The sequence below is a fragment of the Anomalospiza imberbis genome, chromosome 14 (assembly GCF_031753505.1).
Source record: "Anomalospiza imberbis isolate Cuckoo-Finch-1a 21T00152 chromosome 14, ASM3175350v1, whole genome shotgun sequence".
In the NCBI taxonomy this organism is placed as follows: domain Eukaryota; kingdom Metazoa; phylum Chordata; class Aves; order Passeriformes; family Viduidae; genus Anomalospiza; species Anomalospiza imberbis.
The window spans coordinates 19,290,957-19,318,658 of NC_089694.1; the positions used below are offsets into that span (position 1 = coordinate 19,290,957).

The window sequence follows — 27,702 nt, forward strand, 5'->3', positions numbered from 1 at the left end:
GACTGCAGAGGTAAGGAGCTTGAGCATCTCTCTATGTGCTGTGGTGGGGGAAGCTGGGCTCATTAGAGCTCAGAACTACCCTGCAACAGAAGTCCCTCTTCGCTTTATACCGCTGTCCTGGCGGAGCATGCAACAGGACTACCAGTAAAGCCCTTAATCAACATAAAAATCCTACAAAGCTTGCACAAACCTTTGCAAGTATGTGAACATCAGCTTATGAAATAAACAGGGAAGAGCTTTCCTTCCCAAACAAAATTGTTTAGCCTTCACAAAAGCTAAAAATGCAGACATTAGTTCTATTGAGGAAGAGATGAAGACCATGTGTGGAGGGTGCTGCTGGGCTGTACTGGGAGGAGTGCTGAGGAGGAAAGGCAGGCTCTGAATACACACTCAGTTTGCAAAGTAAGCTCTCTGTATTCATCCGAGAATGTCTGCAGTATGGAGTTCATCTGGTATAAATAAAGTACAAAATTTTACAATGTCTTAATCATTATTTTAACAAAAATACTAAAAACTGAGTAAAAACTGAAACCAAAGTGGGAAGAGAGACTATCAGCCACAAGGGATCTCCATAAACATTTGTAGAAATTGGATAGTAAAAACACTTTCTCTGTACAATAAAATGCTCCTCCTGGCATCTCCCTGTGGGACAGATAGCAGCAGCACTGGGGGCACAAGGACACAGGGTGGGGGCTGCCCCAGAGTGTGGGTCAGGCTGAAGAGGCTGTATCCATCCACAGTGATGTCCCCCTCCTGAATCAGGCTGAAGTGCCACAGGTCAGTAGCGTCCAAATGGGTTGTTGTTCTGCTGTGTCTGTGTATCTGTTGAGGTCAAGACAGAGTTAAAGAGTCACAAGGTCTAGTTCAGAAAAGAGATTCCCCTCCCCCCATCACCAGTGCAGCATGAGGAGTATCACAGGCCATGAGAAGGAAAATATAACCACTATGGTACTCCCTGTGCTGCAGATCTGCCTGAGCCTTTGAGCAGCAGGACAGCCAGGATCTCTCATTCTTTCAGGAAGAGAGATATATATTCTTGCCCTGATCCTGAAGTTTCCAGGGAAAATCTCTCCATCCCTCATGGTGGAATTGGAGGACCATAAGAAAGCCCTGAAAGGTGGCAAGTAGCTGGGAAGATGAGTTTATGGATTAATTATTTCTGATTTTGAAAGAAAGTCAGCTCTATAAAATGACACAATTTCTGCAGCCATACAAGCTGCTGAACTACCTAGTGTCACTCATCCTAAAGCACTCCCAGAAACCAAAGGTTTCAGAGAAAATTTTCCTGGCTTCCTGTCAGTATCTCTGTACAGGCCCAAAGGACTTCCAAATGGCACAAAGGCAGGAAACATGGTAAAGTTACATTCAAGAACCTCAAGAACTTCCATACGGCTGGGACTGCTGTTTTGTGATTTACAGTGCTCACAGTATAGATGAGTACCGTCCGATACATAAAATTCTGTCATTCTTTTTCCTGAACATCATCATCAGCATATGTGACCCTAAGCCACTAAAGTAAAAGGAGATGAGTGTATCCTAAGGCAGCCTATCCTGGGCCCAAAACACTCTTGTCCCCGTCCTATGCAGGCTGGTTTTGGTTTACCTTCCTGCTTTGCACTCCATCCCTGACACTACAAATGAGAACTCCAGGTGCTTCCAGGGGGAGGTGAGGCAAACCCAAGGAGGCAGCCTGGAAGCTGAATGCTGACACAAGGCTGCATGGGACCCACACATCTATTCCAGACACAACAGCTCCATTTGCTGTACAGAAAGGCTACAAAAATATGGCTGTTTTGCTGTATTCAGATTCTTATACAAGGTCTTCCTATATTTGAATCTCCCAGCTGAGATCCTTTGGCACAGACTTATTGTTTGTGAATCAGGCTAGTGGGAAGCTTAGCACATTAAAACCTGGTTTAGGGAGGTTTTTGGCCACAAGGACTAAGAATTTTCCATCAGGAACAAGTATAAGCACAGTTTCCAAGTTCCCCACTCCACACATTACCAGATCTGGCAGTCTCACTCTCAGTGCAAAATAAAACAAAAAAACTATCAATTGAGCTGTCCATTTCTGAGCATTCTCATAGCATTTCTGCCATTTTTACAGCAGGAAAGCCAGTAAGGTGACAGAATACAATGACAGCAGGCAATTCAGAAGGGAACAGCGTAGACCCTGAATTCTGTATTGTGATCCTCCAGCCAGTAATTCAATACAGACTATAGAAACACAGTGCCAGACTGAAAAACATCTATGCCATTACCCTGCTGTGACCACCACAAACACAGCAAGCATGCAGCTACACTTCCTAGAGTACTCCTCCTGCCTCCAAGAAGTCTTGTCTGGCTCACAACATGACCACAGTGTCTCTGGGTCATCCACCAAGCAACTGCTCCAGGATTACAGCCTCCCTGTGGCCCTCAGAGGTCACCTGCAGCAGAGAAAATACCCCCAGATGATTTTAAAGCTGCACACTGGATCCTTTCAGGAAAGCTGTTTGGCCTTCCCTACAAAGACTCAGCTCCCTCGTCCCTCTGCAGACAGCAGGAGGAAGGTCTGGAAGGTTGTTCACAAGCTGACAAGCACTGCCCTCCCTGCTGCTGTACCCCCTTGGGCTGGTAGCTCTAAGTCCTGATGCCACCTCCCTGCCAGTGTAATTTATGTCCTCAGACAGTCTGGCTCGGCCTCACTTCTCTACACCAGAGTACCTCCAAAAGAAAACAGCAGGGAGGAGACTAGCAACAAGATCAAGAACACTCAGGCTTACTGGAAAGCTGCTGCTGAAGCTGTCGAACCAGAGCAGCTGTTTGCTGCTGCTGCTGTGTCTGCTGAAGGCCCTGGCGCTGGAACTGTAAAGAGAGAAACACAGTTATAGCCACACCATCCTGGCTGGCAGCCTCAGCATTCACACAGGCCCTGGGAAGCTCAGGGAAGGAGAAAGGGGGGGATGCAGGTGGAGCACTGCTGGATCTGTGCTGGACTGTCACGTCCCTGTGCCTCCGAGGGAACACTCACAATGGGCTGCTGGGGGGGAAGAGCCTGCATGCCCAGCCCCGGGGGCTGGCCCTGCGCCTGTGGCTGAGGCACTGTGGACACCTGGGGCTGCTGCTGGGGCTGGGGCTGCGGTGGCTGGGGCTGCTGCTGCTGCTGTTGCTGCTGCTGTTGTTGCTGCTGCTGCTGTTGCTGCTGCTGCTGTGAAGACAAAAGAGAAGGGACCATCAGGGCAATGCACACAGCACCGGGGCACACCGAGGGCTTAAGGAGGAATGATGTTCCATGGAGTAAAACACCTCATGCACCATTTTCCTTACAGGTACCTAAATTACTCAAATTTCACCAGGACTCCACCCCAGGCTGAGAAGTGGCAAGAAATACAGGGACAGCAACAAAGTTTTCTGCAAGATGTGGTAATGACAGATGACAGGAAGAGAACTCCGAGTCTACTGGTCATTACTAGGAGCAAACAAGGTGCAAGAATAGAAAACTAAGGACTCAAAAGGCTGGCTGGTTCATGTTTTGCCTCCTGGTTAAGATCAGCAATAATGAATAATGAGTATTTGCCTGACTCATTCTCAGATTCTTTTCAGAGGTAGCAACAGAGCTCCTATAATCTCCTTACACAATCCACTCCAGGTCAGCTACTCCTGCTACTGGAGTTTTCCCTAATCTCTACCCTGAATTTCACGTGTTGTGTTTTAAGGCCATTTCTGGTCCTACAGCCTAGGGATAAGAAGAGATAAGGTTTTTTTTTCCTTTCTTTTTAAGATAAAAAATTTGGAGACTTATCTCTCCTGTTGTCTTTGTCTCTCTAATGCAACACATCCAGCTATTTCAGCCCTTCCTTCTCAGTCATGTCCCCCAACTCTTCAATCTATCTTGCTGTCCTTCCCTGCCAGTCATAACAGCTGTTGTTACACTTCAATAAAAGGATGTGGATAAAACTGGATTCAGTGCTCAAAATCAAATGTTTACAGAATTAGTTATGCTGAGAAGAATATTCAGTGTGTTGGAGTCAGAAGATAACCAGAAATCTCAAGTTTTTTCATTTCTCCTAATTTTCAGACAATTCTCCCATCTGTCAATGCAGTTCTTAACTCTCTAGATTAAAAAAAAAATATTCCTAGCAGAAGTAAAAAAATACTAATGTTATCATAAGAAACCAAACATAATGATGGTAGCTACCATTCCAATCACTGGCTCAAAAGGACAAAGTTCAAACCTCCAGCAGACTCAGAAAACAAAGAAAAATACCATCAGGAGAAAGAACAGTGTCTTATGAAAGAAGGTTAGAAAACCCTGGCCTTTGGAAGCTGCAAGTGCTCCCAAGTAATGTACATTGGGCAAATGACAGTGAGAAAGAACAGCCAGTAAACAGGACACAGTGGACAATAAGAATTCATACAAGAACCAGTCATGAACACATTGGATCAAGGATTCCATGGATCAAGGATTCAAATTCAAAGGGAGTGAGTTTCTAGAACAGCCTTCCAACTTATACCAGTTTGGTCACAGGTTCCTGACATGGGCGCTGCAACCTGGCTACACAGGAAAGCAGATGACTGACTAAATGAGCCAGGATACCAGCTTCAAGCCCTACCTTCTTGCAGCAGCTGCCTACCATCCCGTGTAAGAAAACCAAAAGGCCACCCATCCTTTCCACAAGCCACTGCATCATGAAAGTCAGCTCCAGCACCAGGCACACCTCAGGTAACACAGCAGGAGTCCCACTAATGGGATAGCTTGGGCACTCCACCTTTGTGGGTTTTTGAAGCAACCAAGCAAAGTCAGCTAAAAGCTGAAGGTATACATGAAGTTACTGAGCTAGGAGAAGTGTTAGCAATTTGTCTGAGGCATGTTCCTCTAAATATGAGTGATGGAGAATGCTAAAAGAAACTCAAAGTGAATAGTCAGGGAGTACTACTTATCAAAAGGACTAAAAGCTGCTGACCATGCCAGAGGCAGTTCTCTTGTCCAGTGCAAGGCAGCAATTCTCAGATACTGCTGACTGCAGCTCTCTGCAGGCACCACTGTCTCGCTCAGGCCACTCTCTGAACAAAAAGACCCAGCACTCTGTGCCATGTAAAGTCTCCCCATATTCCACAGGTTTGCTAGGCCTTGTCATAAGGTATTGGATTCACCAATTAAACTATTTGTGTTTCTCTGTCAATTCAACACATTTCTATAATTTCTAGAAATATATCTTTAGTTCATGTAAGAATTTAATATTCATAAGATCATAATGCAAATCTGTGGAATACTCATGTCTGTTGACTCATGCCTTGTGATCTTCTTTGAACCTAGAGAGCTGGGTCTAACACTTGGCTTTGGATCATTTTTCACCATCTGCTGTAAGAAATAGAGTATATGGACTGATTCATGCCAGATTTTTTGCCAATGGAAAACTGTAACCAATACATATTTTGATCTTGAGAAATACAGATATGCCCCTAAAGATGATCTTGAACAACTTTCTTGCTCTTTTGTGGATAGGGGGCTTTTCACTTCGTTTCTAGCTCCTGCCACACTTGCACAACAGCTAACTTTCTGCACAATCTACTGGCTCAGCTGGAGCAGGAAGAGGTGGGACACAGGCCAGAAGACTGAACAGACTTTTAGCTCATGCTGGCTGACTGGCACAAGGCAGTGAAGCAAGAATCTCCATCAGGAGTGGCCAGCTCTAAGGAAGGGAGAACTGCCTAGCAAATTATCCCAGACAGCCTCCAACAGAGTGACATCCTTCCTGACACAGAAAGGCAGAGGTAAGCAGCACTGGGCAAGCCTCCTCCAGCTCCAGCAGCCTTCCTCCTGTCAGCAAGCACTCACCCTCAGCATCTGTTGCTGCTGCTGCTGCCTCAGGTACTGCTGCTGCTGTTGGTCAGGAAGGATCTGGCTGGGTCGAATTCCTGAGGGGACTCCCTGTGGACCCAAATGGTTCATCCCACTCATCATGGGGGTCTGCTGTATTGACTGATGAGGAAACCTGCAAGAGGAAAGGACAAGCTCATGGAGTAAAGGATTCACAGGCAGCCAGCTTTCTTTAATCCAAACACAACTTCTGACATCAATGAGACAGCCCAAATAGCCCCCTGCAATCCATGCTGTCTCTGCAGAAAGGTGAGGGACACAAGGGCCTCTCAAGGGCTTAACAGAACCTGCTTTTCTAGAAGCCCTAAGTAACAGTCATCATCCCACTGTTCTGCATGGCTTTCCTGCTGGACTTATGCCTGCTCAAGAACAATGGAAATCTCAGATTTAGCCCTTTGATGGTGATCTGCTGGTTAGATTTAAAACCAAAACTATGATTTTTCCCATGTAATTTTTCCTCATACTTTTCTATGCCACCTTTCTCTGGCTAGTAACAGTTTCCTGCCTACAACTAGCATTTCCAAATTTCATCCTCTCTGTTTCTTCCCTGGATAGAAAGCTGGATAAAGATATTTCTCTGAGGAAGCAAAGTACAACATGGAGAACAGGGTTTTCGTAGGTTGCTGTTAGAGTTGTGTGAGCAGAACAGGGAAACCCTTAATGAAATAGAGCTTATTAACATCCCATAGGGCAGGAGGTACCTCTGTGTGTTGGCCAAGGTGTGCCCATAGCCAGGGGCCTGCTGGTGCACGTAGCCACTTGGTCTCTGCTGCATCTGTCTAACAGGATCCACTAGAGCAGCATTAGAGCTGGGGTGGGAATTCTGATAGGGCTGACCAGAGTAGGTTGGAGGTACCATTGTGCCTGACTGAGAGGGGTGCTGCTGAAGGCCTATATGGGAGACATAAGGAGTGTAACCCTGAAATGAAACAAAAAGGCCTTTTTTAGTCACAGGGTGAAAAGGAATACAGAACATAGGAGATCAGCCTCCTGTAAAAAGTGTCACAGGGAAGCTCATTAGGGAGAGGAGCCAAGAGCTTTCAGGGTTTAGCAGCAAGAACAAAGCTGCTGCCCTGTGCCGAAGCCAGATTCCAACCCTACCTGCAGTCACTGCCACTTACCTGGGAGGGCTGCAGTGCTCCATAAGACGGGGTTGGAGCCATTTGGCGTACGGGCTGCTGGCCCATTATGCCCTGGCCCTGCTGGAAGGCAAGAGAGAAGTGCTTTTTCCAACATCTCCAAAGGGCAGGAACACTGCTGATCTCTTCTCAGCAGCTGCCACTAAACCAGACTTCACTGTGGCTTCACTGCTTAACCTACAAGATTGCTGTACAGCAGGCACATGCTCATGACTTCTGTCTCACCCTGACCTGGGACAAATAAGCCACTAAATAACTGCCAGCCCCAGCTAGGACATGCACCTCTCATTCCCCAGCGGTCACCCCATGACAACCTCCTCCAGCTGTTAGTGACATGGGCCCACAAAGCAGGTGGCATCAGAGGAACAGACAAGAAAGAATGTATTTCAAGAGCAGATACAGAGTTGGGCAGTTCTGGGTAAAAGGGACAGCATCAAACAGCCTGGCCATGCTATACTGTGGAGTCAGCAACAGCAAGAGCACAGCTCTGACTTACCAACTTTGCTTGCAGCTGCTGCCTCAGTATCTGTCCTTGGGACACTGGAGGCTGCTGCCTGTATACTGCTGGCTTGTAGGAGGGGTCAATGCCCATCATGCTCCCCATCCCTGGAGGCAGCACACCACTGTAGGGAGGGCGACTCTGAACCAGTTTTCCCAGCGGCATGCGTACGGGTCTGTAGGATGTATCCAGGCGAGGGCCACCTGCAAGAGGAAGAGAAACAGGCAGAGCAGTCACAGCTATTGCTGCACCTCATAGCTCCAGAATGACCGCTCATCATTGTACCTAGACGTGACAGGCGAAAGGAGAAAGTGAAGGGTCCTGCACAGCACCATCTCACAGAAAAGGTTCCCAAAGAGGTGAAATGTTTTTGGCTCTCCAGTGCACCTACCTGCTGGAAGAGGCTGATTCTGGGCATAGAGACCCACTGGTGATTGCCCATATGCCAGCCTTGACATGGTGCTTCCTGACTGATGATGCAAGAGATCTGTAGGCATGCCAACTCCATATGAAACCCCTCGGCTAGGGCCCAACACAAAGTCCTGCAAAGACAAAGCAGTTAGAAAGATCAATGTGCACTGGGAATTCATGAATGAAGGAAGACTATTAAAGGGTTGAAAAGTCCACAGAGGGAGCCAAGCATGTTATCTGAGCTGGGCAGACTCCTTTCCTCCCATCAGGGATTAAGAAAGTGTTTGCCTTGCCCCAAGCTAGAAAGAGCAGGATAAAGCTCCAGTACTCCCAGCTGAGAGGAAAACACATCGCATCTTCACCATAACACCACTCTCAGACTCCTCAGGAAGACTCTAGGGAGTGTTCTGTGACTAGGAATGGTGGACATGGGACATCCAGAGCTGCTGGACACTCCATTACCTCAGTTTTGCTGGCAGATTGGTTGCGTTTCTTGGTTTTGCTCTGTTTTTTCTTGCGTTCCTCAGTGGAGGTGGCAGGATTGGAGCTTGTTTTATCAGCCTTGGCTGGTTCAGCAGTTTTCTTCTCTGGCTCTAAAGCCACAGGTGTAGGAGGCTCTTCCTCTTCAGGGGGCAGTGGCAAAGGCTCTAGGTAGTAACTGCGGGGCTTGGGTTTCAGGTGTGTGTGATACAGAAGAAGCCTCTGCTGCTCCTCAAACCTGGACACCTTGCGATCCACCCGGACTGTCCCAAACCACCCCCAGGAGAGCGGGGCTGAGTGCTTCAAACCCTCAAAAAGATCCCAAGGAGAAATCTTCTGCTTTGTAGAGACTTGCAAACCCTTTAAAGCAAAAGAGATAAGAACCTTCAAGTCCCCGTTGTTGCTCCTATGAGGGTACAGGTAACTCTGTGCTTTTGTCAGGCTTTAATCAAGATCTCTAAGTAAACAGTCTGAGTCCTTGCTAATGCTCCTTGCTCCTCCAGGTGGCAAAGCAGTCATTTCTAAAAGCTTCATCAACTGTCTAGTCTCCTTCATTCCATCTTTCTCTGCTTCCTGCACATTGGCTCTGCCATTAACTTATGTGACAGGGATTATGTGTTTCTCTTTTACACTTCATATAAGCATAAATACAACTCCCAAATTTAGTTAACATCTCAGGTCACAGCAGCATGCTATCCCCAAGCATTAACACCCCAGCTTTGCCCTTTTTGGACATGGTTATGTGTGCAGCCAGCCACTTCAAGGAAGAGAGGCAGGGAATGAGGCACTGCATACAGATGCCTCCCAAGCTGTGCAGACTTAAGGCATCAGAGGACAAGGTGACACCTGCACTCAGGTGCTGTGATACAGACAAAAATGCTTCACTTACCTCCTTCTTGAAGATGGAATCAAAGCCAGCTATTTTATTGCCTTTAGTGTCAATGAGGGATCCCTGAGGTTCACATGTGATGACATCTCGGGTCTGCTTGGGAAGTGGCAGTAGCTGTCGCACTTTCTCCAGGCTGTCAGACTGACGGTCCCCCAGCTCCTTCTGCACAAGTGGAACAAAGAGGACTTGAAGAATTTTTCAGGAAAAACCATCTAAAACCCACCTATGCCTCTTCTGGTTTTGGCCTCCATCCCTGCATCACTTCTCACCTTTATACCCTTCAGGCCTACAGAGTCATAGGGGCCACCCTCATTACTTCATCTAAACAGCAGAAACAGAAATCTGCATAGCTGAACAACCACAACACAGCATGCTCTGGTCCCCATACAGGGCCTGGTGTCCCTCACCCTGAGTTTCTTGACAAGATTCATATATGCCCGCTTGTTCTCCTCCATGCTGCCCTGAGAGATGCTGGACATATCAGCAGCCAGGGTGCCATTGATGAGAACACTCAGCATGTCCAGCACGGTGGTGAAGAGCTCACTGTTGGTGAGAGCAGAAAGGTCAGTCACCTGAAAAGCTGATAAAAAGCCTCTGCCATCGTTGCAACATCAAACACTATTAGATTGTCAAGACTTCCACCCACATTTAGAAGTGTCAGTCTTCAGAATAACCTCCCCCACTAATCCTCATTTTCCTTATATACCACACTTGAGTTTTACTCCCACTTGAGTAAGGTGCAGTATCACAGATGAAGACTGGACTCCTCTGTATCCATTCAGCATCTCTAAAAAGCAGACTCAGCTCTCCCCTGCATATCTCTCTGCATATGGAAAGCCAAGTTTGTTCTGAATATGGCAGAGTGTGCTTGGCTATCAGGATCTAAGTTGTAGCCTGCTATTATTCCGAAGCCTCTTTCAGCTGTCACTTCTGACAGATCATCTAGAGAAACAGCCAGCAGAGAAACAGGGCCATGCTAACAACTGCCTCCCTTGGGAAGTGTATAGAGCAGAAGTCAGACTCCAAGTTACTTGTTTGACTGCATGTCCACAGTGCCACTGCTGATGATGTCCAGGAGAAGCACGGCCCATTCAGTTGTCTGCTGTGTGCTGCGTTGGACTGTGTCGAACATTCCTCCCACCTGGCAGAGAAAGGGAATTTAGTCACAAGGACATCAAAAAACAGTGAGATTTTGAAGTGAGAAAGGAGCTTAAACCAGAGTTTAAAGGAGCTTAATTCCTACTGAGAGCTGAGGAAGACTGCTGTCAGCAGCCAAACCTCAGATGCAAGTAGTAGTGCTGTGGGCTGCAAAGGCATTCAAAGGGGAAGGCACACCTACAAAAGAGACCAAGTCTCTGGATTTCATCCTGATGAAACAGAGCAAGGGAGTTTATTTATGCACCCTGTCCTACTCAGGGCCCAAGACAGAGCAGCAGCACAAGTGTCTCTCGTACTTCCTTGCCTCAGGACATATATAGACCCTGCAGTGTGTGCTTGTTCCAATGGAAAAAAAGGCAGACAACTCTTCACCCCAGATGGTTAAGCTCTTTTTCTGCAACTGCTCACCAAATTCAGCCGCAGTTTCAAGGCCTCATGCATCAGCTGCTTGGCTTTGCAGTCATCTTGGTACTGATCTTCTCGCCAATTTGTAACAATCTAAGAAATACAGAAGAGAGGACAAACCTCACCAGCTGTATGCTGAAGCTTAGAGAGAGCAGCTTGTACAATTCACTGTCTGGTGACTCAGAAATGGTCAGCTCAAGCTCCCTATACCAAAGAGGGTAAGACAAGCAACATCCTGAGGCCATGCTCCCGAACCTGTCTGCTGGAGGAGCAAGCTCCTGAGAAAAGTGAGGGGAGAAACAAGACCCCTACCTGCTGGACCTGACTGTACAGAGAGGTGAGAAGGCCTTCCCGCTGCTCATCCTGACCTTTCAAGCACGTCAGCACCAGTGACAGAAATGGCTGCTGGCTCAGTAGGGACATACTGTGAGAGAACAGAGAAGGAGCTGTACTGCCAGGCTGGGGGACCAGCCCAGCAAACACTGCCTGCCCTTTCCCCTGGACTCACCTCTTCTGCTTCTGGCGGTCCCGCTCTTTGCGGGATGATGACCCTAAATGTTGTCCTTTCTCCAACTCTTCTCCAGCAGCTTTCAGCACGTGGCCCTGCACTGATGTTGGAAGCTTGGCAATCAGAGGGGCCACGAGCCACACTCCTGATCTCTCCAGGGAGCTGTGACAACACAGCAGAGGAAAGCTGTTTGCAATGCAATTTAAGATTCAGACTTGTCTACAGGAGAGCTGCATGCTGGTTCTACACCTACCTGAGGATAGGTTTGGATTTGTTGCTGGCAGGTGTAGCACTTGTCGAGCTACTGATATTGTTGACTCCATTACCAGTACAGCTAGCAGAGCTGGTCTCTGCTGACTGCTGGAATACCTCAATGGTGGCCTTGGCTATGTTTTCTAACAAGGAGTTCATCTCCTGCATGTAGGGAAGAAAAAGACAGTCAAGTCCTTCTCTGAGAGCACCTACTGCTTTCACATTTCAACTCAGTACGAACTCAGTTTGCTAACCTTGCCATGGCTGCTGCTTCTGGGGTCTCAGACTCATTGCTTCCTTCTTGTGCTTGGCTTCCACAGCCTGACTCCCTCACTGTTTACTTTCTCCCTATCCCCACTTATGCCAGGCCACCTCCCCACTGACTCACAAGCAGCCACTTCATCCTCCCCTGTATGATCCCCTCTGAGCAGAAACTCACATTGCTTGCTGTCTGTTTAATCATGAGCTGCAGCTCCAGCGAGGATTGCCTCATGGTCCATTGGTCCAAATTCTGTAATGCACACACATACACACTTCACGTAATTCCTTATCTCAGTTCAGACTACACCAACCCACACCCTCAGGTCCCACCGTAACGAGTGTCAGACCCCTCAGAGGGCTGCATTTACTAGGACACTCAGATTCTGCCAGCAGCCTGCACCTGTAGGATGCGTTTAATCCTTTGCCGCTGAGGATTTTCTCCCTCCTCATTGTCCAGGAGCCGGTGTGGATAACAAATCAGCTGCATCAGCCTCTGGGCCTGTGTGCTGCTCAGAACAGGATCTTGCAAGTCATTGCTGTCTTCACAGAGAGACTTCAGACATCGTTCTCCTACCCACTCCTGCAAGACGAAGGCAGAGTCAGCACAGTCAAATTGATGTCTGATTCCAAACCAACGCCCCTGCTTTCAGTCTCAGAGAGATGCACGGAACACATCAAAATCACAAAAGCCTTATTAGTATGCAGTTATGCCTGATAATCATTTCTCTTCATGAACTGTACTATCCTCATTCAGCAGGCATCAGGCACAGCACAGTAATCAGAACAGAGGAAACAAACTTTGACAAGTCAGCAGTAATGAAACACAGTAGTTGCTCTTTCTTTTGAGAAAATATTGGTGTGATTTAACAGTACATAGCCACTACCCTGTCCAGGCTTCCTCCACACTGCCACTTGGGCTCAGAAGATCAGAAGGGATCACTTAAAATTGTTCAGTCTATTTCCAGCACAACAAAGCTCTGGAGCTGTCCTAAGTTAGGTAACTCAGGGTTGCAGCTAGCACTAAACCAGAACATGTCTTGGGGAAAAGCACACACCTTAATTCTCAAATAGTGATGGAAAACACACTGCCAAACTTAGTAAAAACCAATTACTTAACTTCTCAGACTCTGGAAAGGAAAGTGACTGACTGGATGCAAGCCCCTTATAAAGTCACATATTATGAGAAGGTAGATAGAAAACTATTATCGTCAGCCTCTTGATTTCAGTTGATGCTCCCTAAATGTATGCTAATAATAAGGGCAGTAATTGCCAAACATGAGGTAGGTACTTCACTCAATTGATAGTTAACCTGCAGCATTTGTTAGTGCAGAAATTTTTCATACTTAAAATTAGGCAAATTCATTAAATTAAAATCAACAGAGGACTGCTGTATAAGCACTTCTGCAACTACAGAGGAAGCCTGATCAGAGAATTGTTCCACTGAGAAGTGACAACAAAAGAAGAGATGAGGACCCAGTTCATTATGCTATGCCTAAAAAGCTGGAAAGACCCTTCAGCAGTGCATAGCAAACTAAGCACCGAAACACAAAGACTGAAAAGGTCAAAACTCTGGTTTGAAATCCTTGTGAAACCCAGCCTAGATCGTTATCTTCACTGCAGATGAAGTTTGCACATGAGATGTGTTGACCTCTCCACTGCCCATTGCATTTCCCCCTTCAGTGCTGCTACATCACAATCTCTTGATAATAATCTTCTCTTTCTTGCCCAAGCAATACACATTTCCTTGAGAAGACTCTTTTTATAATTTGCTCAGCTTCTTACAAGAACTCAGGCTTCATTTCCAATCCACTTTATTGGTATAAAGACATGCTGGATGGGAAGGGATGCCATCCAGAGGGACTTGGACAGGTTTGAAAGGTGGGCACTGGAACAGGTTGCCCAGAGAACATGTGGATGCCCCATCCCTGGGAGTGTTTAAGGCCAAGTTGGATAGGGCCCGGAGCAACTTGAAATAGTGAACGTGGCCCGGCTCATGATCTTTGAGGTCCATTCCAACCCAAACTGTTCTATGAGTCTATGAAAAAAAACTTTAATTATAATCTGCTCTTTTTCCTAATCCACTCACAATGAAATCTATTATAAAATATATACCTGTGACTGAGAAATCACAACCTACAATTTTAGGCATTGATAGTGGAAGTTCACTGCTCACAGAAGAGGTGCTAATATTAAACACAGCATTTTATCAGCCCTTTACAGCTGCAGGAAGCCTGCAGGAGCTCTGGCACAATCTGGTGGTGGTAACTCATGGGTGTTTGCTGGAACGCTTACTTCTACATAATCAGCGCTGCCAACAACTGGTACGAGCAGTGGTACCTGACACTGCTACTCCCTGCTGTGCACAAACACCTCTACTTGCTTCCTATATGGACTTTGTCTTTCCTGTATAGACTTTGATCAGCAAGGGAATATCTACTTCTGTAAATGCTACAGTCAGGTTTCAGTGATATCAAGAATGTTGAATTTATATTTAAAAACAGGTGGTTCCAATTCCTTTTTGGTAAGCTGGTAACATTGCTATGCAGTCAGCCAATTAATAAACAATAGCACGAGGACAACACACAGCACTAATGGTGGGTTTACACATTAGTAACATAAAATACAGGTTTCAGATTGTAACACCATGTCTTTCCTGCTGAGAGAATAAACTTATAACCAAGGCTAAGGATACCTTTCAACATCCATTTTCATACAGCATGGCCACTCTGCTCTGCAACATTATTAGCCAGGTTTCAGCTCCTCAAGTGTCAATTTTCCACAAAGGAATAGAAATACTGGTGCTGTCAGATTAGGCTAAGCAAAAGGCTTTTGTTGTTGTTGTTTTAATTAACTAATCAGAGCAATGCAAAGCCCAGGGATACATTAACAGCCTAGCTGCTAGCAACACTTAGGCAGCATCCTGAAAGACACCATTTATCATTTTAATAAACCATCTGTCTGTCATTCTCATTCTTTGCCTTCAGCACACATCTCAGCTTACCACTCCCAGCACTCCCCTCCTTGGACAGGAGCCCTGTGCTGTTGCCAAAGCAAAGGGGATGCAGTCCCTGCATACTGCAACACCTAATTCTTGAGCACTGCTTGTCTCTGTGTTTTGCTAACAGTGAGCAATACTCAGTACTGTCACATGACAGAAACACTGCAGGTTCTTCACTGATCTTTCAAAGAAATACCTGCCAAACCCAACCTGAAGAAAGGCATGTGAGATGTAACTGTCTGCAGAAGCAATAAGGACACACCTAGAGATGGGACAAACTCACCTGTTGACATATACTCCTCAGTACATACTTGGCATAAATATCCAAGCTGGCTGTTTCTACAGTTACTACCCGGCCACCAGCCTTCCTGGTGCCCAGCTCATCATCCATGAGATCATCAACACCTCCCGGGTGGGAAAAGCCAGAGCCTTTCAGTTCTGCATCTCCTAAAAGGAAAGCATAAGTGTTACACAACAACTCTAACCACAAAGTCTGACTCAAAAAACATCCCGAGATTCTGTAAACTCTCCCGGTGATCAGTGACCTCTCTGCAGCCAGGAGACTCAAAGCATGTTTACAGCTACAGACACACTACATATTCACCAGAACAGATCTCCTCTGGCCTTCTGCATAGCCAACAAAACAACACAGGGCTGCTCTCCCACTCCCCTGAAAAACATGGTTCTATGTTGAGGCTAACACAGGTACACACCCAGAACAAAGACAGCCTTCAGCACTGCAAAGACTGCTCCATCCACAATACGATTTTGGGAAGCTGCCAGTAAGTGACGGTCACAGGAAGAGCGGATTCCCACAGTGGGTTTGTCTGCAAAGAGGACAAAGGGGAAAGGCAATACTTAGCAAGAGAGAAAGGCAAGGGCTCCAGAGCTGCCTGAATTATGCCAGTGCCAGCAAGTACCATAAAATCCAGCTCAGAGAATCCCGAGGCCAGTTCCTTTCCTAACTGTAACATGGGGCCCCATTTAATTAAGTTTCAAGAAGCATAGTGCCAATCACATTGTGACAACTGAAGCATGAAATCCAAATGGGGTGCAGAGCCTGTGTCATGAACTCCAAGCTCCAACAGTACCCTAGACCTAAAATACAAGCTGGATTTAGAAAACTGAGCTATCAGGATACTGGTGAGAAGCCAAGAACAGAGCTTCCTGGAATGTTTCCATCATCACACAAAAAAGGAGTCCTGTAAAACAGCAGCTTCTGGCACCAAGTTATGAGGCTATACAAAGCTCAAGACACAAAAGAAGTAGTGATCATTACTCTAATGGCTTAGTGATAGCAAGGCCACCTCTACTGGCTGGTTTCCTGCCTCCAAGAACCTTCTCCCCAGGGCCTGGCTACCATGGAGTGACATAAATGGAAGGACACTGTTCTTTGTCCTAAGAAGAAAGTGCATAAGGCTTTGCCTGCTTTATTCAAAGCAAGCAGGTTATGATCTCTAACCGTAAGGTCTCATATCTCTCCTTGGTGTGCAAGAGCCTTAGTACTTTCACAATAAAGAAAGGCTCTAGGTTCATCCACTTACTGCCATCTTGCTGGCATGGGTTCAGCTGTGGAGTCTTAAACAGATGGAGTAAAATCCGGCAGGTCAGACGTGCTCCTGGTTCTGAGTCCTGTTCACTGCAGGCTATGTAAAGAAAAGAGACAACTGAGATTTCTTAAGCACCAGGACAGCTGCCTCTCAATCCAAAAGCTATTCACAGTGCACTGCCCTGGAGCAGCCAGCCGAGAAGCTGCAGCAGCCTTACAGTATTTACAAATATGGAGCATGTGCAGCAGTTAACATGCAAGCAAGCAAATCCTTCACTATTATCCCCAGTGACATGCACTGCATTCTGCTTGCTCCATCTTTCCAACTTCACCCTGTCAAGTGTCTGGATGCTACAATCTCCAGAGCAGAGATAGGAAGGCTGGTGGCAGAGTAAGGCAGTGGCACAGGTGCTGTAAGCCCAGCTGGCTGCTCTAGCCAAAATGCTAAGCTGAACATTATTATCAATGGGAGGCATACTTCTGAAGTTCAGAGCTGAGTACAATGGTCACACAGTGAGGCTGATAACAGCTCCCCATGTTTATTTCAGCTTGCACACAAACTCAAGAGAGCAGGGCAGTGAAACACCTTAGCACAACCAGTTTTTGATAGAAATCAAAAGGCCCAAAATTCTCTAAAGCACCACATTCAGTTATTAAGTATAAAAGAAGTATTAGAGGTATGTATCACAACTCTAGAGTTCACCAAGTATGCATTAAGCACAAGTGTTTTGGCCAGAACTGAGAGTAAGACAGGTTTGTGCAGGGATGCACTTACCAGCATTGAGGAGTGAGGGGATAGCAGCACAGCGAATCAGGTCCTCCAGCAGCAAGCACTGCCGGGCAATGAGAATGGCAACAAAGGTGGCCAAGGAATCATGGAAAGATAAGTCACTGACCTGAAAGAGAGGAGATCAGCCAGTGATCCAAACAGCTTCTACCTCGTTGCCTCTGTCAGCAATTCCTAGGAGCTGGCTGGCAGAAGGGCCCATAACCCCTGGTCAATGTCCATGGTCTGCCCAGGCTGCAAACACCAATGACAGCCCCTGGTATTCAAAGCCTTTTCCCTGCCCTCAGAAGACAAAGCCTCCATCCCTTGTTCACTTTTGCCTTCTCCCAAGGGATCCCTCCACTCCTGCTTCAATTCCTTTTCCCCTTTTGAATGTTTGCACTTGCATCAACATTGCAGAGGAGATCATTGAAGCCACAGGTCCCATTATTGGAGGAACAGCACAAAGCTTTGAGCACACCCAGCCACTCGGCACTTAGAGACTTGCAGTAGCCAGTCAGCTCAGCACACAGGATTGCAATGTCGTTCACCCTGTTAAACAAATAATGAAAAAAGCAGAGGGTCAGCTTTGCTACTCATGCATGCCATCAGGTCAGTGATTTTCTAAAGGACCCCAGCCTTGGTTTTCCCTTCTTCACACCCCAAGACAGCCAAGATATGGCCACTGTTTCCTTACCCTCACCTAAAGAATTTACTTTCTCAGTAGAACCATGAAAGCTCTGCCTCTCACCTGTCAGGATCGTGGTGTCCCACACACACATGCATCAGCGCATTACAGACAAAACTGTAGCGATTGGCTGGATTTTCATTGAGGCTCTTGCCCAGGTTGGTGTACGTAAAGTTATGTGCAGATGGATTTTCAATGGTGTCAATCATGAACTCTGGTTCCCATAGCATGTTGGAGTCAGATGGCTCAACATTGCAATAGATTGTGTTCTTCACCTTGGAGCAGAAGTCACTAAACAGGACAGAAAAGTGATTAGGACACAAAAAACTAAGCGGCCACTGAACTCTGGTAAGCAAAGGCAAACCCTCTCTGGGAAAGAACATGTTGAAACTCAAGATCCCTATGTACCAATAAAGACCAATAAATTTGTTATTTTCTATTCATTCCTTTCTGTGCTTGCATTCTAAGACATGTTGAGCATTCAGTTTATTTTCCACATCAACCAGAAGTTTAGAAAATTTATATCAGTACTCCTATTCTGGGGGGAGGAGACTCAGTTCCTTGTAAGTCATTTGAAACCTATGGTAATTTATCCACTCACCCGCCTTTGGGCGTAAATCCACTACACACTTTTTAGAGTTTGCTGCCCCAAACCACAAGGCACAGTTGTACCATGACACAAACAGGGGCCTAATGATGTTCCTTGTTCTGTTCTCCATTCCTTTCCAAACAAGGAATTTCTTAGGAGCAATCCCATCAAACAAGATCAAAAGCAAAGTTTAAGTCAAGGTGCTATAGTGGGCAGTACCCACTGCACCTCAGCTGCATCAGACTCACCTAAAGAGCTCCCCAAATTTACTTTTGAGGTGGCTGCAGGAGGTATACAGGTCATACAGATAGGCCAGGATACAGCGCTCTGCTGAGGAGCCATCTGAGCGGTTCATGCCATGTTTCACCACCCCACACAGACTGCAGAGAGACAAAAAAAAGTGAGCTGAGCCCTCAGGCACCAAGTAGCTGCCTTTTAGGAAGGATATAGTCCATACCCCTTAGGAACCCCCAGCACACATACTGCTTCCTTACACACAGAGAGGGGGAGATGCCCTTACCCTTCAAAGACCTGAGCCATCTGGTCCTGGTTCAGGATAAGGCAGGAGTGGTAGTGCCGCAGCACAGCCACGATGCACAGGCACAAGCTGGTAGTATAGCTGCCAACAAGGTCGGAGGATTTCAAGAGCAGCTCTGCCTCCACCACGCTCAGTTCATTCAGCAACTGCACCCAATGACAGAAAAACCCTTCAACAGCCACAGGGGTAAGGTATGGTCAGAAAGGGAGGAGGCACACCAAACCCACAGCCTACAGGACCTGCCAGGAAAGGTACTGCCAGGCACTTTCTGCTTAGGGATGCACCCCAGAACAGTCGGCAAAACGTCTCAGGCAGTACAAGGGGCTGTCAGGGCTTAGGCATCAGAGGGTAATTGTGATATGGCCACAGGCAGTTTTAAGCAGCTTGTTGGTAGTTCTGTCCTGCATTAAGTCTCACTCGGATATCCTTTCCAGACTAACACCCACAATTCCATCAGCTAGGCTTCAAGAGACACCTGGTACAGGCTGCAGAAACAGCAACAGGATTTTAGTGGGATCCAGAAGGCAGCCTGAGCTGCCATGTGCCAAGGATCTTTCCAGGGGAGCAAGGTAGGCAAGGTGCCAAGAACAGACAATCCCCTTCTCACTCAGAACAAGGTCCTACTGCAACCAGGGGCAGAGATGCAATGCAAGTCCTTTGGAAACAAGCCCAAAGCCTTGGAAGAATAATCCTCAGAACAGAACATGCAAGACTATCTGCCACAGACAACCTATTCCTGACAGCTGCAGCCCAGAAGCATCACAATGACCATATAATCTGACCACCTCCATGGCACTGGTCAGAGCGTCCCCAGTGATGACCAGAGCAGGCCAACTATCACAGCACAGATCTGCTGCCTCTCAGGTGGACAAACCCCTCCCCAGGGAGCACCTGAGCATACTGCCCTTACCTGGATGGCAAAGTCGATAAGACCACTGATATTGAGTGAATACTCCATCAAGTCAAATATGAACTGCACATGCTGCACCAGAGGCAGGTGGTATGACATTCCCAAAGCAAAGCTGGTGATCTGTTCCAAGACATTTCGAGATACCTGCAAGTGCAAGACAACACAGAGTCTATCTCCCCTTCCAGAAGTCCCTCAGCAGGCCCATCTCCTTCCAGGAAGCTGCTCTCAGCAATACAAAGAGATACTGTCAGGGCCCAAGAAAGACAGCAGTCTTCAAATTTTCATACCTGAGATGTGACTTGGTGCTGATCAAAGTGAGAAAGGTGCTGGAACTTTGCAAAGATATCTTCAGCTGTTGGGAATGCTTCTGGCTTGCTCTTTTTCCTCTTCTGGCCTTCCTCCCCACCTACCAAAGTTGAAAACAGCAGAAAACAGTATTAGGCTGCTTTCCTCCTTAGAGGATTTAAACATCAGCCATCAGCTTCTGATAGTTCCCCAGCAAGATCAGCCCCTGTCATGAAGCACAGGCAAAAAGCCTGAGCCCTAGACCTTAAGTTGATAAGGACTATCTTTAATTTAGAAAAAACCAATTAAGCAATCCCTAACCTAAGAATGATAGTAGGGCAAACATCAAGTTTATAGTTTATCCCAAATGAAAGTACTCCTTGGAGTATCCTTCTGTCTTGATTTGGAAATATACCTATTCTCTGATGAGAACAGGCATTCTGGACTGAAGATGCTCAGCCACAAAAGTTTCTTTGTCAGAGCACTCCACATTTTAAAGCATCATCTTTTCACCACATTTTATGTTGCCTTTCAGGAGTCAGACTAAGAAAGAAAATTGTAGCCAGATTCTCAGCTGTTGGACATCAGATGCTTTCTGTTGATTTTGACCCAGCTATCCAAATTTCGTATCCTACGCATTTAGCACATTCCTGAAGAGTAACAGAACGACACGTTTAGTAAAGTCTTTGCCAAATACACATTGGCAAACTGTTTTCTGCTTCTTGTACAAGGATCTGAATGCAAGAATAAATAAAATAAAATATGAAAAGCCAAAGGTTTGGTCAGGGTGTCACTCTGAACCTTATATGACTCAATTCTCTTCTGAAGACAAGCTAATTAAAGAGACATTGCAGGAAACCAATTGTCTTACTTGCTGGTTAGTATGTTTGAAAACAGAGCACCATTCCAGACTCATTCACTAGTACCTCTTACCAGATATTGTGGATTGTGTAAAATCCTTTCACTGTGAGACTCTAGACAAGGGAATTAGCCAACTGGAAAGATACTCTTACTTCAAAAAGGAGTGTCTCAAGCTCTACTAACCTGTCTCTGCAGTGCTCTTTCTGTTTAAGACTTTTAGAATGTCTTTGGTTATCTTCTTGATCGTATGCCGAGCATCGTCCCGTTGTTTTCCAACCCCAAAAAGAACTACCAGCCTTTGGTTACACTCATGACTGCATGACTCCTCCTGGAGAACCAAAAGAGACAACTGCATTAGCAACTACAAGGCTGAATGCTTTAATCTTGTTTCACATCTGCATCTCTGAAAGAAAAAGAAAACCTTCATCTCAGAAGCTTTTCTGGGAGTAAGCAAAGAGCCATCCAGAAAAGCAGGACTGCTCCTTAGCCAGCCACAGTAGGGAGAGACAGCAGCCTCATGACAAGGGCAGCAAGAGGGGAGCAGATAGGAGCAGGTCTCGTACCTGAGGAATAGGGAAGTGTGTTGCATACTGGATGTGCCGAGGCTGGTCATATAGCGATGCTAGCATTCCTTCCACAGACTTATCCTTCAGCAGAGTCTTTGCTTCCTTTTCAGGATCTGGTTTTTCAGGGGAAGGGCTGGCTTTAGATTCACAATGCATTGGTGGAGAAAACATCTGGGGAGACATAACAACAAGAAGACGTTGTTAGGTAACATGGTCATGCAACAGTAAAGATTGCTGAAGGAATGTACTTCTACTCAGGCCTAAAAAGGAGGAGGAAAATTAAGGGTTGGAAAAACAGCCAGTTCTTAAGGCAAAAACCAAGATAATGTGCCAAGACACTATTCCTATTTTTGCTTCCAGTCCATGTTGTATATTAAGTTAAACACAACAGGAAATAACACAGTAGGAGTAATAAATTCATAGCTTAGCATTTTGGAAACAGCCCCTTCCACAGAAGTGAGGATCTTGGGAAAGCATATAGCTTTACATCACACTTGCCGGACATGTACTTTAAAAGGTCAGAGATGGCTGGACAGATGTAGGTACTCAGGGATTTTTCAAGCACCACGAGTTAATTTTACTGCTAAGTGCTTCTAAGTGTTCTGCTACCATGAACTATGCCCTCAGATATGAAGAACTGTAAACCTGAAACAGTAATGAAGGCCACACAGGATGAAAGCAGACTAGTGTCTTCTCCCAGGATCAAGAAAACTTCTGCAACTGGTCACTCCCAATCTGATGCTATCATGGTCATTCATTTCCCATCCCCTTCCAAGCAGCACACTTCCTACCCTGCCCAAACACTGGGCTGGCAGTAGCCAGAGCATAAGAGGTCCCAGGAACAAGTGGGACTCACTCTGCCTTGATGAACACCAAGCTACATAAATAGGTTACATGGACCTTCTGCAATGTGAACTGCCTTACAACCCAGCCACTTCCAGGAGATACACAAAAGCAAGGCACATGCTGCTCCTGGGCTCACTACAACACGCTGACCCTACTTACTGAGTAACAGGAAATGCTGGAACGTACCGAAAAGTCTGTCTTTTCCATGTCATCAAAGAGCATGCTGGGGTTGTGGTCAATGTCCATGGGCTCTGAAAGACCCGTGTCCTAGGAACAGACAGAGCAGCTTTACATCTCAGTCATGCATCAGGGAACAAGAGAATATTTGTTGACTACATTGACGTCCGTGTTGGACGGTGACAACAGTATGCCACCACACCCATGGTGCCTGGCAAGTTGGAGCCTGATACGCCTCAAATATTATGAACAGGCCTCACACAGTACAGCACCTCATGATATGCTGCTCTGTATCAAGCCATGCAAGATTTTCCTATCCACCCTTCTGCAATCTGCAGGTCCTTTCCAGTCATTTAGAACATAACCTTAAATTGAAATGCTAAGGAAATAAGTTGGGGGAAGGAAGAGCAGGAGTCAGTGGTACATTCTCCAGCAGGCAACAGCAAGGAGGCTGCAAAGCTGGTAAAACAGGCATGCACAACACAGAGATGTACAGGAGGGCCATGGTGCTCACGCTCTCACCTCCAGCTTGATGCCACTGCTCCCTTCTGTCTCTTTCCTGTCATGTTCCTCAGCAGGGTCATCAAAGGGTGAGGGAGGGCGAGGCCCATGAGAATCCATGGCGAGATCACCCCGGGAGATGAGCGTGCACATGTAGATGTTGTGGGAGAAGACATCATGTCGGATTAGCTCACAGAACAGTAGCACCAGATTAAAGAACTCCACCTTCTCATTTTCCTTCCCAGGATCAGCTGAAAGGACAACACAGACAATCAGGGCTATCAGAGTAGTTCTGCACCACTATAGGCAACACCAGCCTCCTAACCTAGGGCAAGGGAAAGCATTTCCTGAGATTTCCACACAGTGACTGATACACAGTTCTGAGATTACAGCAGGGATGAAAGCAGAAAGTCCAGTTTCAAAAATTAGCAATTAAGTAAGTCAAAATCTCTCCAGTGTCACAGCCCAGAGGCACTGGACTTTAGCCTAGAAGTGCTATTCCTGGGTGTACAAACAGCTGCCTGCATCGTTCAGACCTGTTATCCTACCCCCCTTAACCTCTTTGCAGAACTTCCCATCAGAGCCAGAGCTCTGTCACCAGTTAAAAATCTCCCTTTAGTTCTCAGCCTGAAGTAATTCCTGATTAAACTCATTTATCCTTGGCCAATGCTCTGTTAACAGAAGTCCCTCTGTATCATCTTTCTGTCATCTGGCCCTGCAAGCTGCTTTTCCTCCCTCTCCAAGATAAGCTCTGAATTGCAAGGAAGCCAGATAGACAATTTAGATACACCCAATACCTACACACAAGAGAACTGCACACAAATTCAAAGTTTGCAAGAGAGGGAAAGCTAGAAAATGGGAGACCACAAGTTCTTATTTACATACTTAGCATAGGAGCTTGAGTGTCAAGGAACTGCATAAGGACATCCTGAAAGACAGGTGCACTGGCTGCTGACAGAGAGCCCGAGGAGATGGAGCCCTTCTCATCCACGACTTCAGAGTCCCCACATCTCTGCAGAAACAAAAAAAAGTACTGACTGCTGACACAGAGGAGAAACTTCCTATCCATATATCTCAAAAAAGAAGTCTTCAAGAGAATTTTTCTATCTTGCTCTTCTAAGCAAGCCACCACACAGGTTTCAGTAAGCTACTGCACAGTCTCCAAGTATGTCAGCACTTCTGCACTGCAATCAGCTGTCCTCAAATGTATCCAAGAAATGGGATATGTACCATCCCACAGGCTCATTTATGACCTACATTGGGTCAGATGGAGCAAATGCCATAATTAGCAGCACCAGTGACAAGAGGCACTGTGCTGATCAGCCTTTGTCTGTTGGTGTAATAGGAGTTAGGTAATTTCTGCTCTCCTTTACTGGTCCCAGCCTTCCAGGAATAAGGACCCACCTCAGCCTCGATCTCTGCTTGACGCTTCTCCAGGAGTTTGGCCACAACCATGGCCCTGTGGCGCCCAGAGCGTTTGTAGCTGACAGCCCACTCACACAGCAAGGCCACCACTGCGTCATCGTCTGGGGAGATCTGGGGGGATATAAGCACTGCAGTGAGAACCTGAGCCAAGCAGAAGAGGGAAGCAGATATAACAGTGGATCTACTCCCCAAAGAATAGAGCCTGAAGACTGCTACATTCCCCTCCTCCTAACAGGGAGGACAGATGTCAAGCTAGAGCCCTCCTGCTTTGACTCCATTTTGCAACGCGAGGTCCACAGCCCCTGACAAATCTTCAGACTGACTGCTTGAGAAAATCATCTCTCTTCCAGCAGCACATCTATAGAGTGCTAATCACAGCATGAGTGATTACACAACTCCTCGACACCCTCATCCAAAGTATATGAACAGCCAGTCCTGCCGCTGGCAGGACCAATGCAGTAGTGGATGCACTATGGCCCTACACATCATAAATACATCAACTCCCAGGCTAAAAGGAACCTGAACTCTGAGGTCCCAGGAATCAGCAGCCAGCCCAAAATGTGACCAGGCTAATACTGACATAACAAGTCCTTAGCACCAATCTGGCATGCAGACTCAAGTCTTTCATCAGTGAATTCTCTCAAGCTTACATGTATTTGTTGGACTTTCTAGAGCACAGACCCCCCCCACTATCATTTTAGTACCTCCCTAGCAGAGCTGCATGCAATCCTTTACAATGGAGATCATGTCTCTTGGCCAAAGGCCACTACCTAGTCAGCTCTCTGCAGACACAGGACAATTAACAGTGTGGTTATAAACAAGAAACAGCCAAATTCAAGACCAGGGCCCAGCAGCCAAGTCCCAGAGCACCTCATGACTGTCTTTGGTTGGACCCAGCCCAAATATCCTGTTATACAAGGAATCCAAAGAGTTGCTGAAGTCAGATCTTTCAAAGCTGTGACTGTCCAGAACTTCTAAGGTATGCAATACACGGCCAATAGTGAAACCTAGAAGAGAACAGAGAAGAAAAATGTGTATTTGGCACCTGGTACAACAGACTCTAGAGCAACACCAGATGTGTTACCAAGGTCAGCTAAGGTCAGAAAGGCCTACATCTCGTATCAAAACCAGTTCCACAAGGAAGAAAAGATGGGTTGTAGCTGTAGGTGATTCTCTTCTAAGTGGAAGAAAGGGTTTGGACCCTTGATCCAATTGCCAGGTGGACCCTTCTTTAAGGGAAGTCTGATGCATTCCTGGTGCCCAGGTTAAGGACATGAAATCGTGAAACTTCCTAGCCTGGTCCAACCTTCAGACTTTACTGGTCTCACACAGAGAAGGAGATGAAGTCACAAGTGTAATCCAAAGAAAATCAAAAGGGACTTCAGGACCTTGGAACTGACCATTAGAAAGGGATTCTGGAACAGAGATTGTTTTCTCTTCTATCCTTCCAGTTACAGACAACGACATAGGAAGGAACAGACGGGCCCAGTCTATTAATACATGGCTCCATGGCTGGTGTTGCTGCCAAAATACTTTTTCTGACAATGGGAGGGCCTACACAGCACTAGGCATGCTGGACTGTTCAGTGTATGAGAAACTGGATGGACAGTCACTTCCAGATGGCAGTGGTCAAAGGCTCAAAGTCCCAATGGACATCAGCGATGAGTGACATAGATCATAGACACAGATCAAGTGCACCCACAGCAAATCTGCAGATGACACCAAGCTGAGTGGTTTGGCTGATAGTCCTGAAGGATGGATGACATCCACAGGGACCTGGACAAGCTCCAGCAGTGGCCCATGGGAATCTCATGAGGTTCAACAAGGCCAAGTACAAAGTGCTGTATCTGGGGCAGGGCAACCCCAGTATTGATCCAGGATGGGGGTTGAACAGATGGAGAGCAGCCCTGCAGAAAAGGACTCAGGGATGCTGGGGGATGAGAGGCTGGACAGGACCCAGCCATGTGCACTCACAGTCCAGAAAGCCAAGTGTGTCCTGGACTGCAGCCAAAGCCCTGTGGGCAGCAGGGGAAGGAGGGAGGGGATTCTGCTCCTCTGCTCCACTCTGGTCAGACCCCACCCACAGCGCTGCCTCCAGCTCTGGGGTCCTCAGCACAGGAAGGACATGGACCTGTTGGAGTGAGTCCAGAGGAGGCCACCAAGTTGATTAGAGGGATGGAACACCTCTCCTAGGAGGGAAGGCTGGAACAGTTGGGATTGTTCAGCCTGACGAAAAGGCTCTAGGGTGACCTGTCACCTATCATACTAAGGCGGGCTTAAAAGAAATCTTGAGAGAAACTTTTTACAAGGGCAGGACAAAGGGGAACGGTTTTAAATGGAGAGAGAAGAGACTCAGACAAGATGTTAAGAAGAAATTCATCCCTGTGAGGGTGATGAAGCAGTGGCACAGGTTGCCCAGAGAGGTTGTGGATGCTCCATTCCTGGAAGTGTTCAAGGCCAGGCTGGATTGGTCCTGAGCAATCAGACCTAGGGGAAGGTGTCCCTGCCCATGGCAGGAGAATTGAGACCACTTGATTTTTAAGGTCTCTTCCAACCCAGACCGTTCCACAATTCTATAAGAAGTTTCTGTGAGCTCATTGTTTGGGCTCACTACCCAAAGAAAGCTGTACCAGTCAGGCAGGGGTCCACCCATCTTAATATCCTGACTCTCACTGTGGCCAACAGGAGATTTTAGGGGAAAGCATTAAGACCATGGCACACAGACAAGGGTATAGTTCCTTGGTAAATATTTCCAGCTCCTAGTAACAGAAACTCCCCCTAAAGCTAAAGAAATCGACCCCTGTAAGATTTTGCTCTGCAAAAAAAAAAGAGCCATGTCTTACTGCTGACAGTAAATACAAACAGTAGTAAATAGGAAAAAAATCAAACAGAATAGCCAGACATGATTTTTGTCAGAGTAGCACATGGATCAGGGGGAAGGAAACTTTAACCTACAGCAAGTTACCTGCTGTGGTTTCTTGGCACTTGTCAAATGACCAGCGAACCTCCACAGCCTGGCCACGTTCCTTTATCTGCTGTTCAATTTCACGCAGCTTTGCCCGAACCTAGAAACAATGGACTTGTGTAAACATACAAAAGGATGCCTTAGAAGTCCTGTGAAAAAAATTATTAGAAAAC

General features: G+C 46.6%; 1 protein-coding gene across 3 annotated transcripts in view; it reads right to left on the reverse strand.

Annotated features, from left to right (window-relative positions):
- Window positions 1-394: 394 nt before the first annotated feature.
- Window positions 395-27,702, reverse strand: part of MED12 (mediator complex subunit 12) — a 41,267-nt gene continuing 13,959 nt past the window's right edge. The window contains exons 9-44 of one of the 3 annotated variants that reach the window (XM_068205334.1): window positions 27,530-27,629; window positions 25,435-25,571; window positions 24,544-24,675; window positions 24,025-24,151; window positions 23,161-23,390; window positions 22,648-22,728; window positions 21,613-21,786; window positions 21,233-21,377; window positions 20,191-20,309; window positions 19,904-20,047; window positions 18,976-19,139; window positions 18,704-18,835; window positions 17,930-18,157; window positions 17,586-17,730; window positions 17,188-17,308; window positions 16,408-16,509; window positions 15,577-15,690; window positions 15,147-15,310; window positions 12,266-12,445; window positions 12,044-12,115; window positions 11,606-11,766; window positions 11,353-11,514; window positions 11,157-11,268; window positions 10,848-10,937; window positions 10,313-10,422; window positions 9,689-9,824; window positions 9,282-9,443; window positions 8,375-8,752; window positions 7,893-8,043; window positions 7,499-7,704; window positions 6,985-7,062; window positions 6,565-6,782; window positions 5,822-5,978; window positions 3,014-3,190; window positions 2,766-2,847; window positions 395-822 (exon numbers count right to left, since the gene is read on the reverse strand). In XM_068205334.1, the coding sequence (XP_068061435.1) occupies window positions 779-822; window positions 2,766-2,847; window positions 3,014-3,190; window positions 5,822-5,978; window positions 6,565-6,782; window positions 6,985-7,062; window positions 7,499-7,704; window positions 7,893-8,043; window positions 8,375-8,752; window positions 9,282-9,443; window positions 9,689-9,824; window positions 10,313-10,422; window positions 10,848-10,937; window positions 11,157-11,268; window positions 11,353-11,514; window positions 11,606-11,766; window positions 12,044-12,115; window positions 12,266-12,445; window positions 15,147-15,310; window positions 15,577-15,690; window positions 16,408-16,509; window positions 17,188-17,308; window positions 17,586-17,730; window positions 17,930-18,157; window positions 18,704-18,835; window positions 18,976-19,139; window positions 19,904-20,047; window positions 20,191-20,309; window positions 21,233-21,377; window positions 21,613-21,786; window positions 22,648-22,728; window positions 23,161-23,390; window positions 24,025-24,151; window positions 24,544-24,675; window positions 25,435-25,571; window positions 27,530-27,629 (5,235 nt within the window). In that variant the 3' untranslated portion in view covers window positions 395-778. Of the gene's footprint in view, window positions 823-2,765; window positions 2,848-3,013; window positions 3,191-5,821; window positions 5,979-6,564; window positions 6,783-6,984; window positions 7,066-7,498; window positions 7,705-7,892; window positions 8,044-8,374; window positions 8,753-9,281; window positions 9,444-9,688; window positions 9,825-10,312; window positions 10,423-10,847; window positions 10,938-11,156; window positions 11,269-11,352; window positions 11,515-11,605; window positions 11,767-12,043; window positions 12,116-12,265; window positions 12,446-15,146; window positions 15,311-15,576; window positions 15,691-16,407; window positions 16,510-17,187; window positions 17,309-17,585; window positions 17,731-17,929; window positions 18,158-18,703; window positions 18,836-18,975; window positions 19,140-19,903; window positions 20,048-20,190; window positions 20,310-21,232; window positions 21,378-21,612; window positions 21,787-22,647; window positions 22,729-23,160; window positions 23,391-24,024; window positions 24,152-24,543; window positions 24,676-25,434; window positions 25,572-27,529; window positions 27,630-27,702 lie in introns of all 3 variants that reach the window. The other 2 variants (XM_068205333.1, XM_068205332.1) reach the window with 2 other exon arrangements.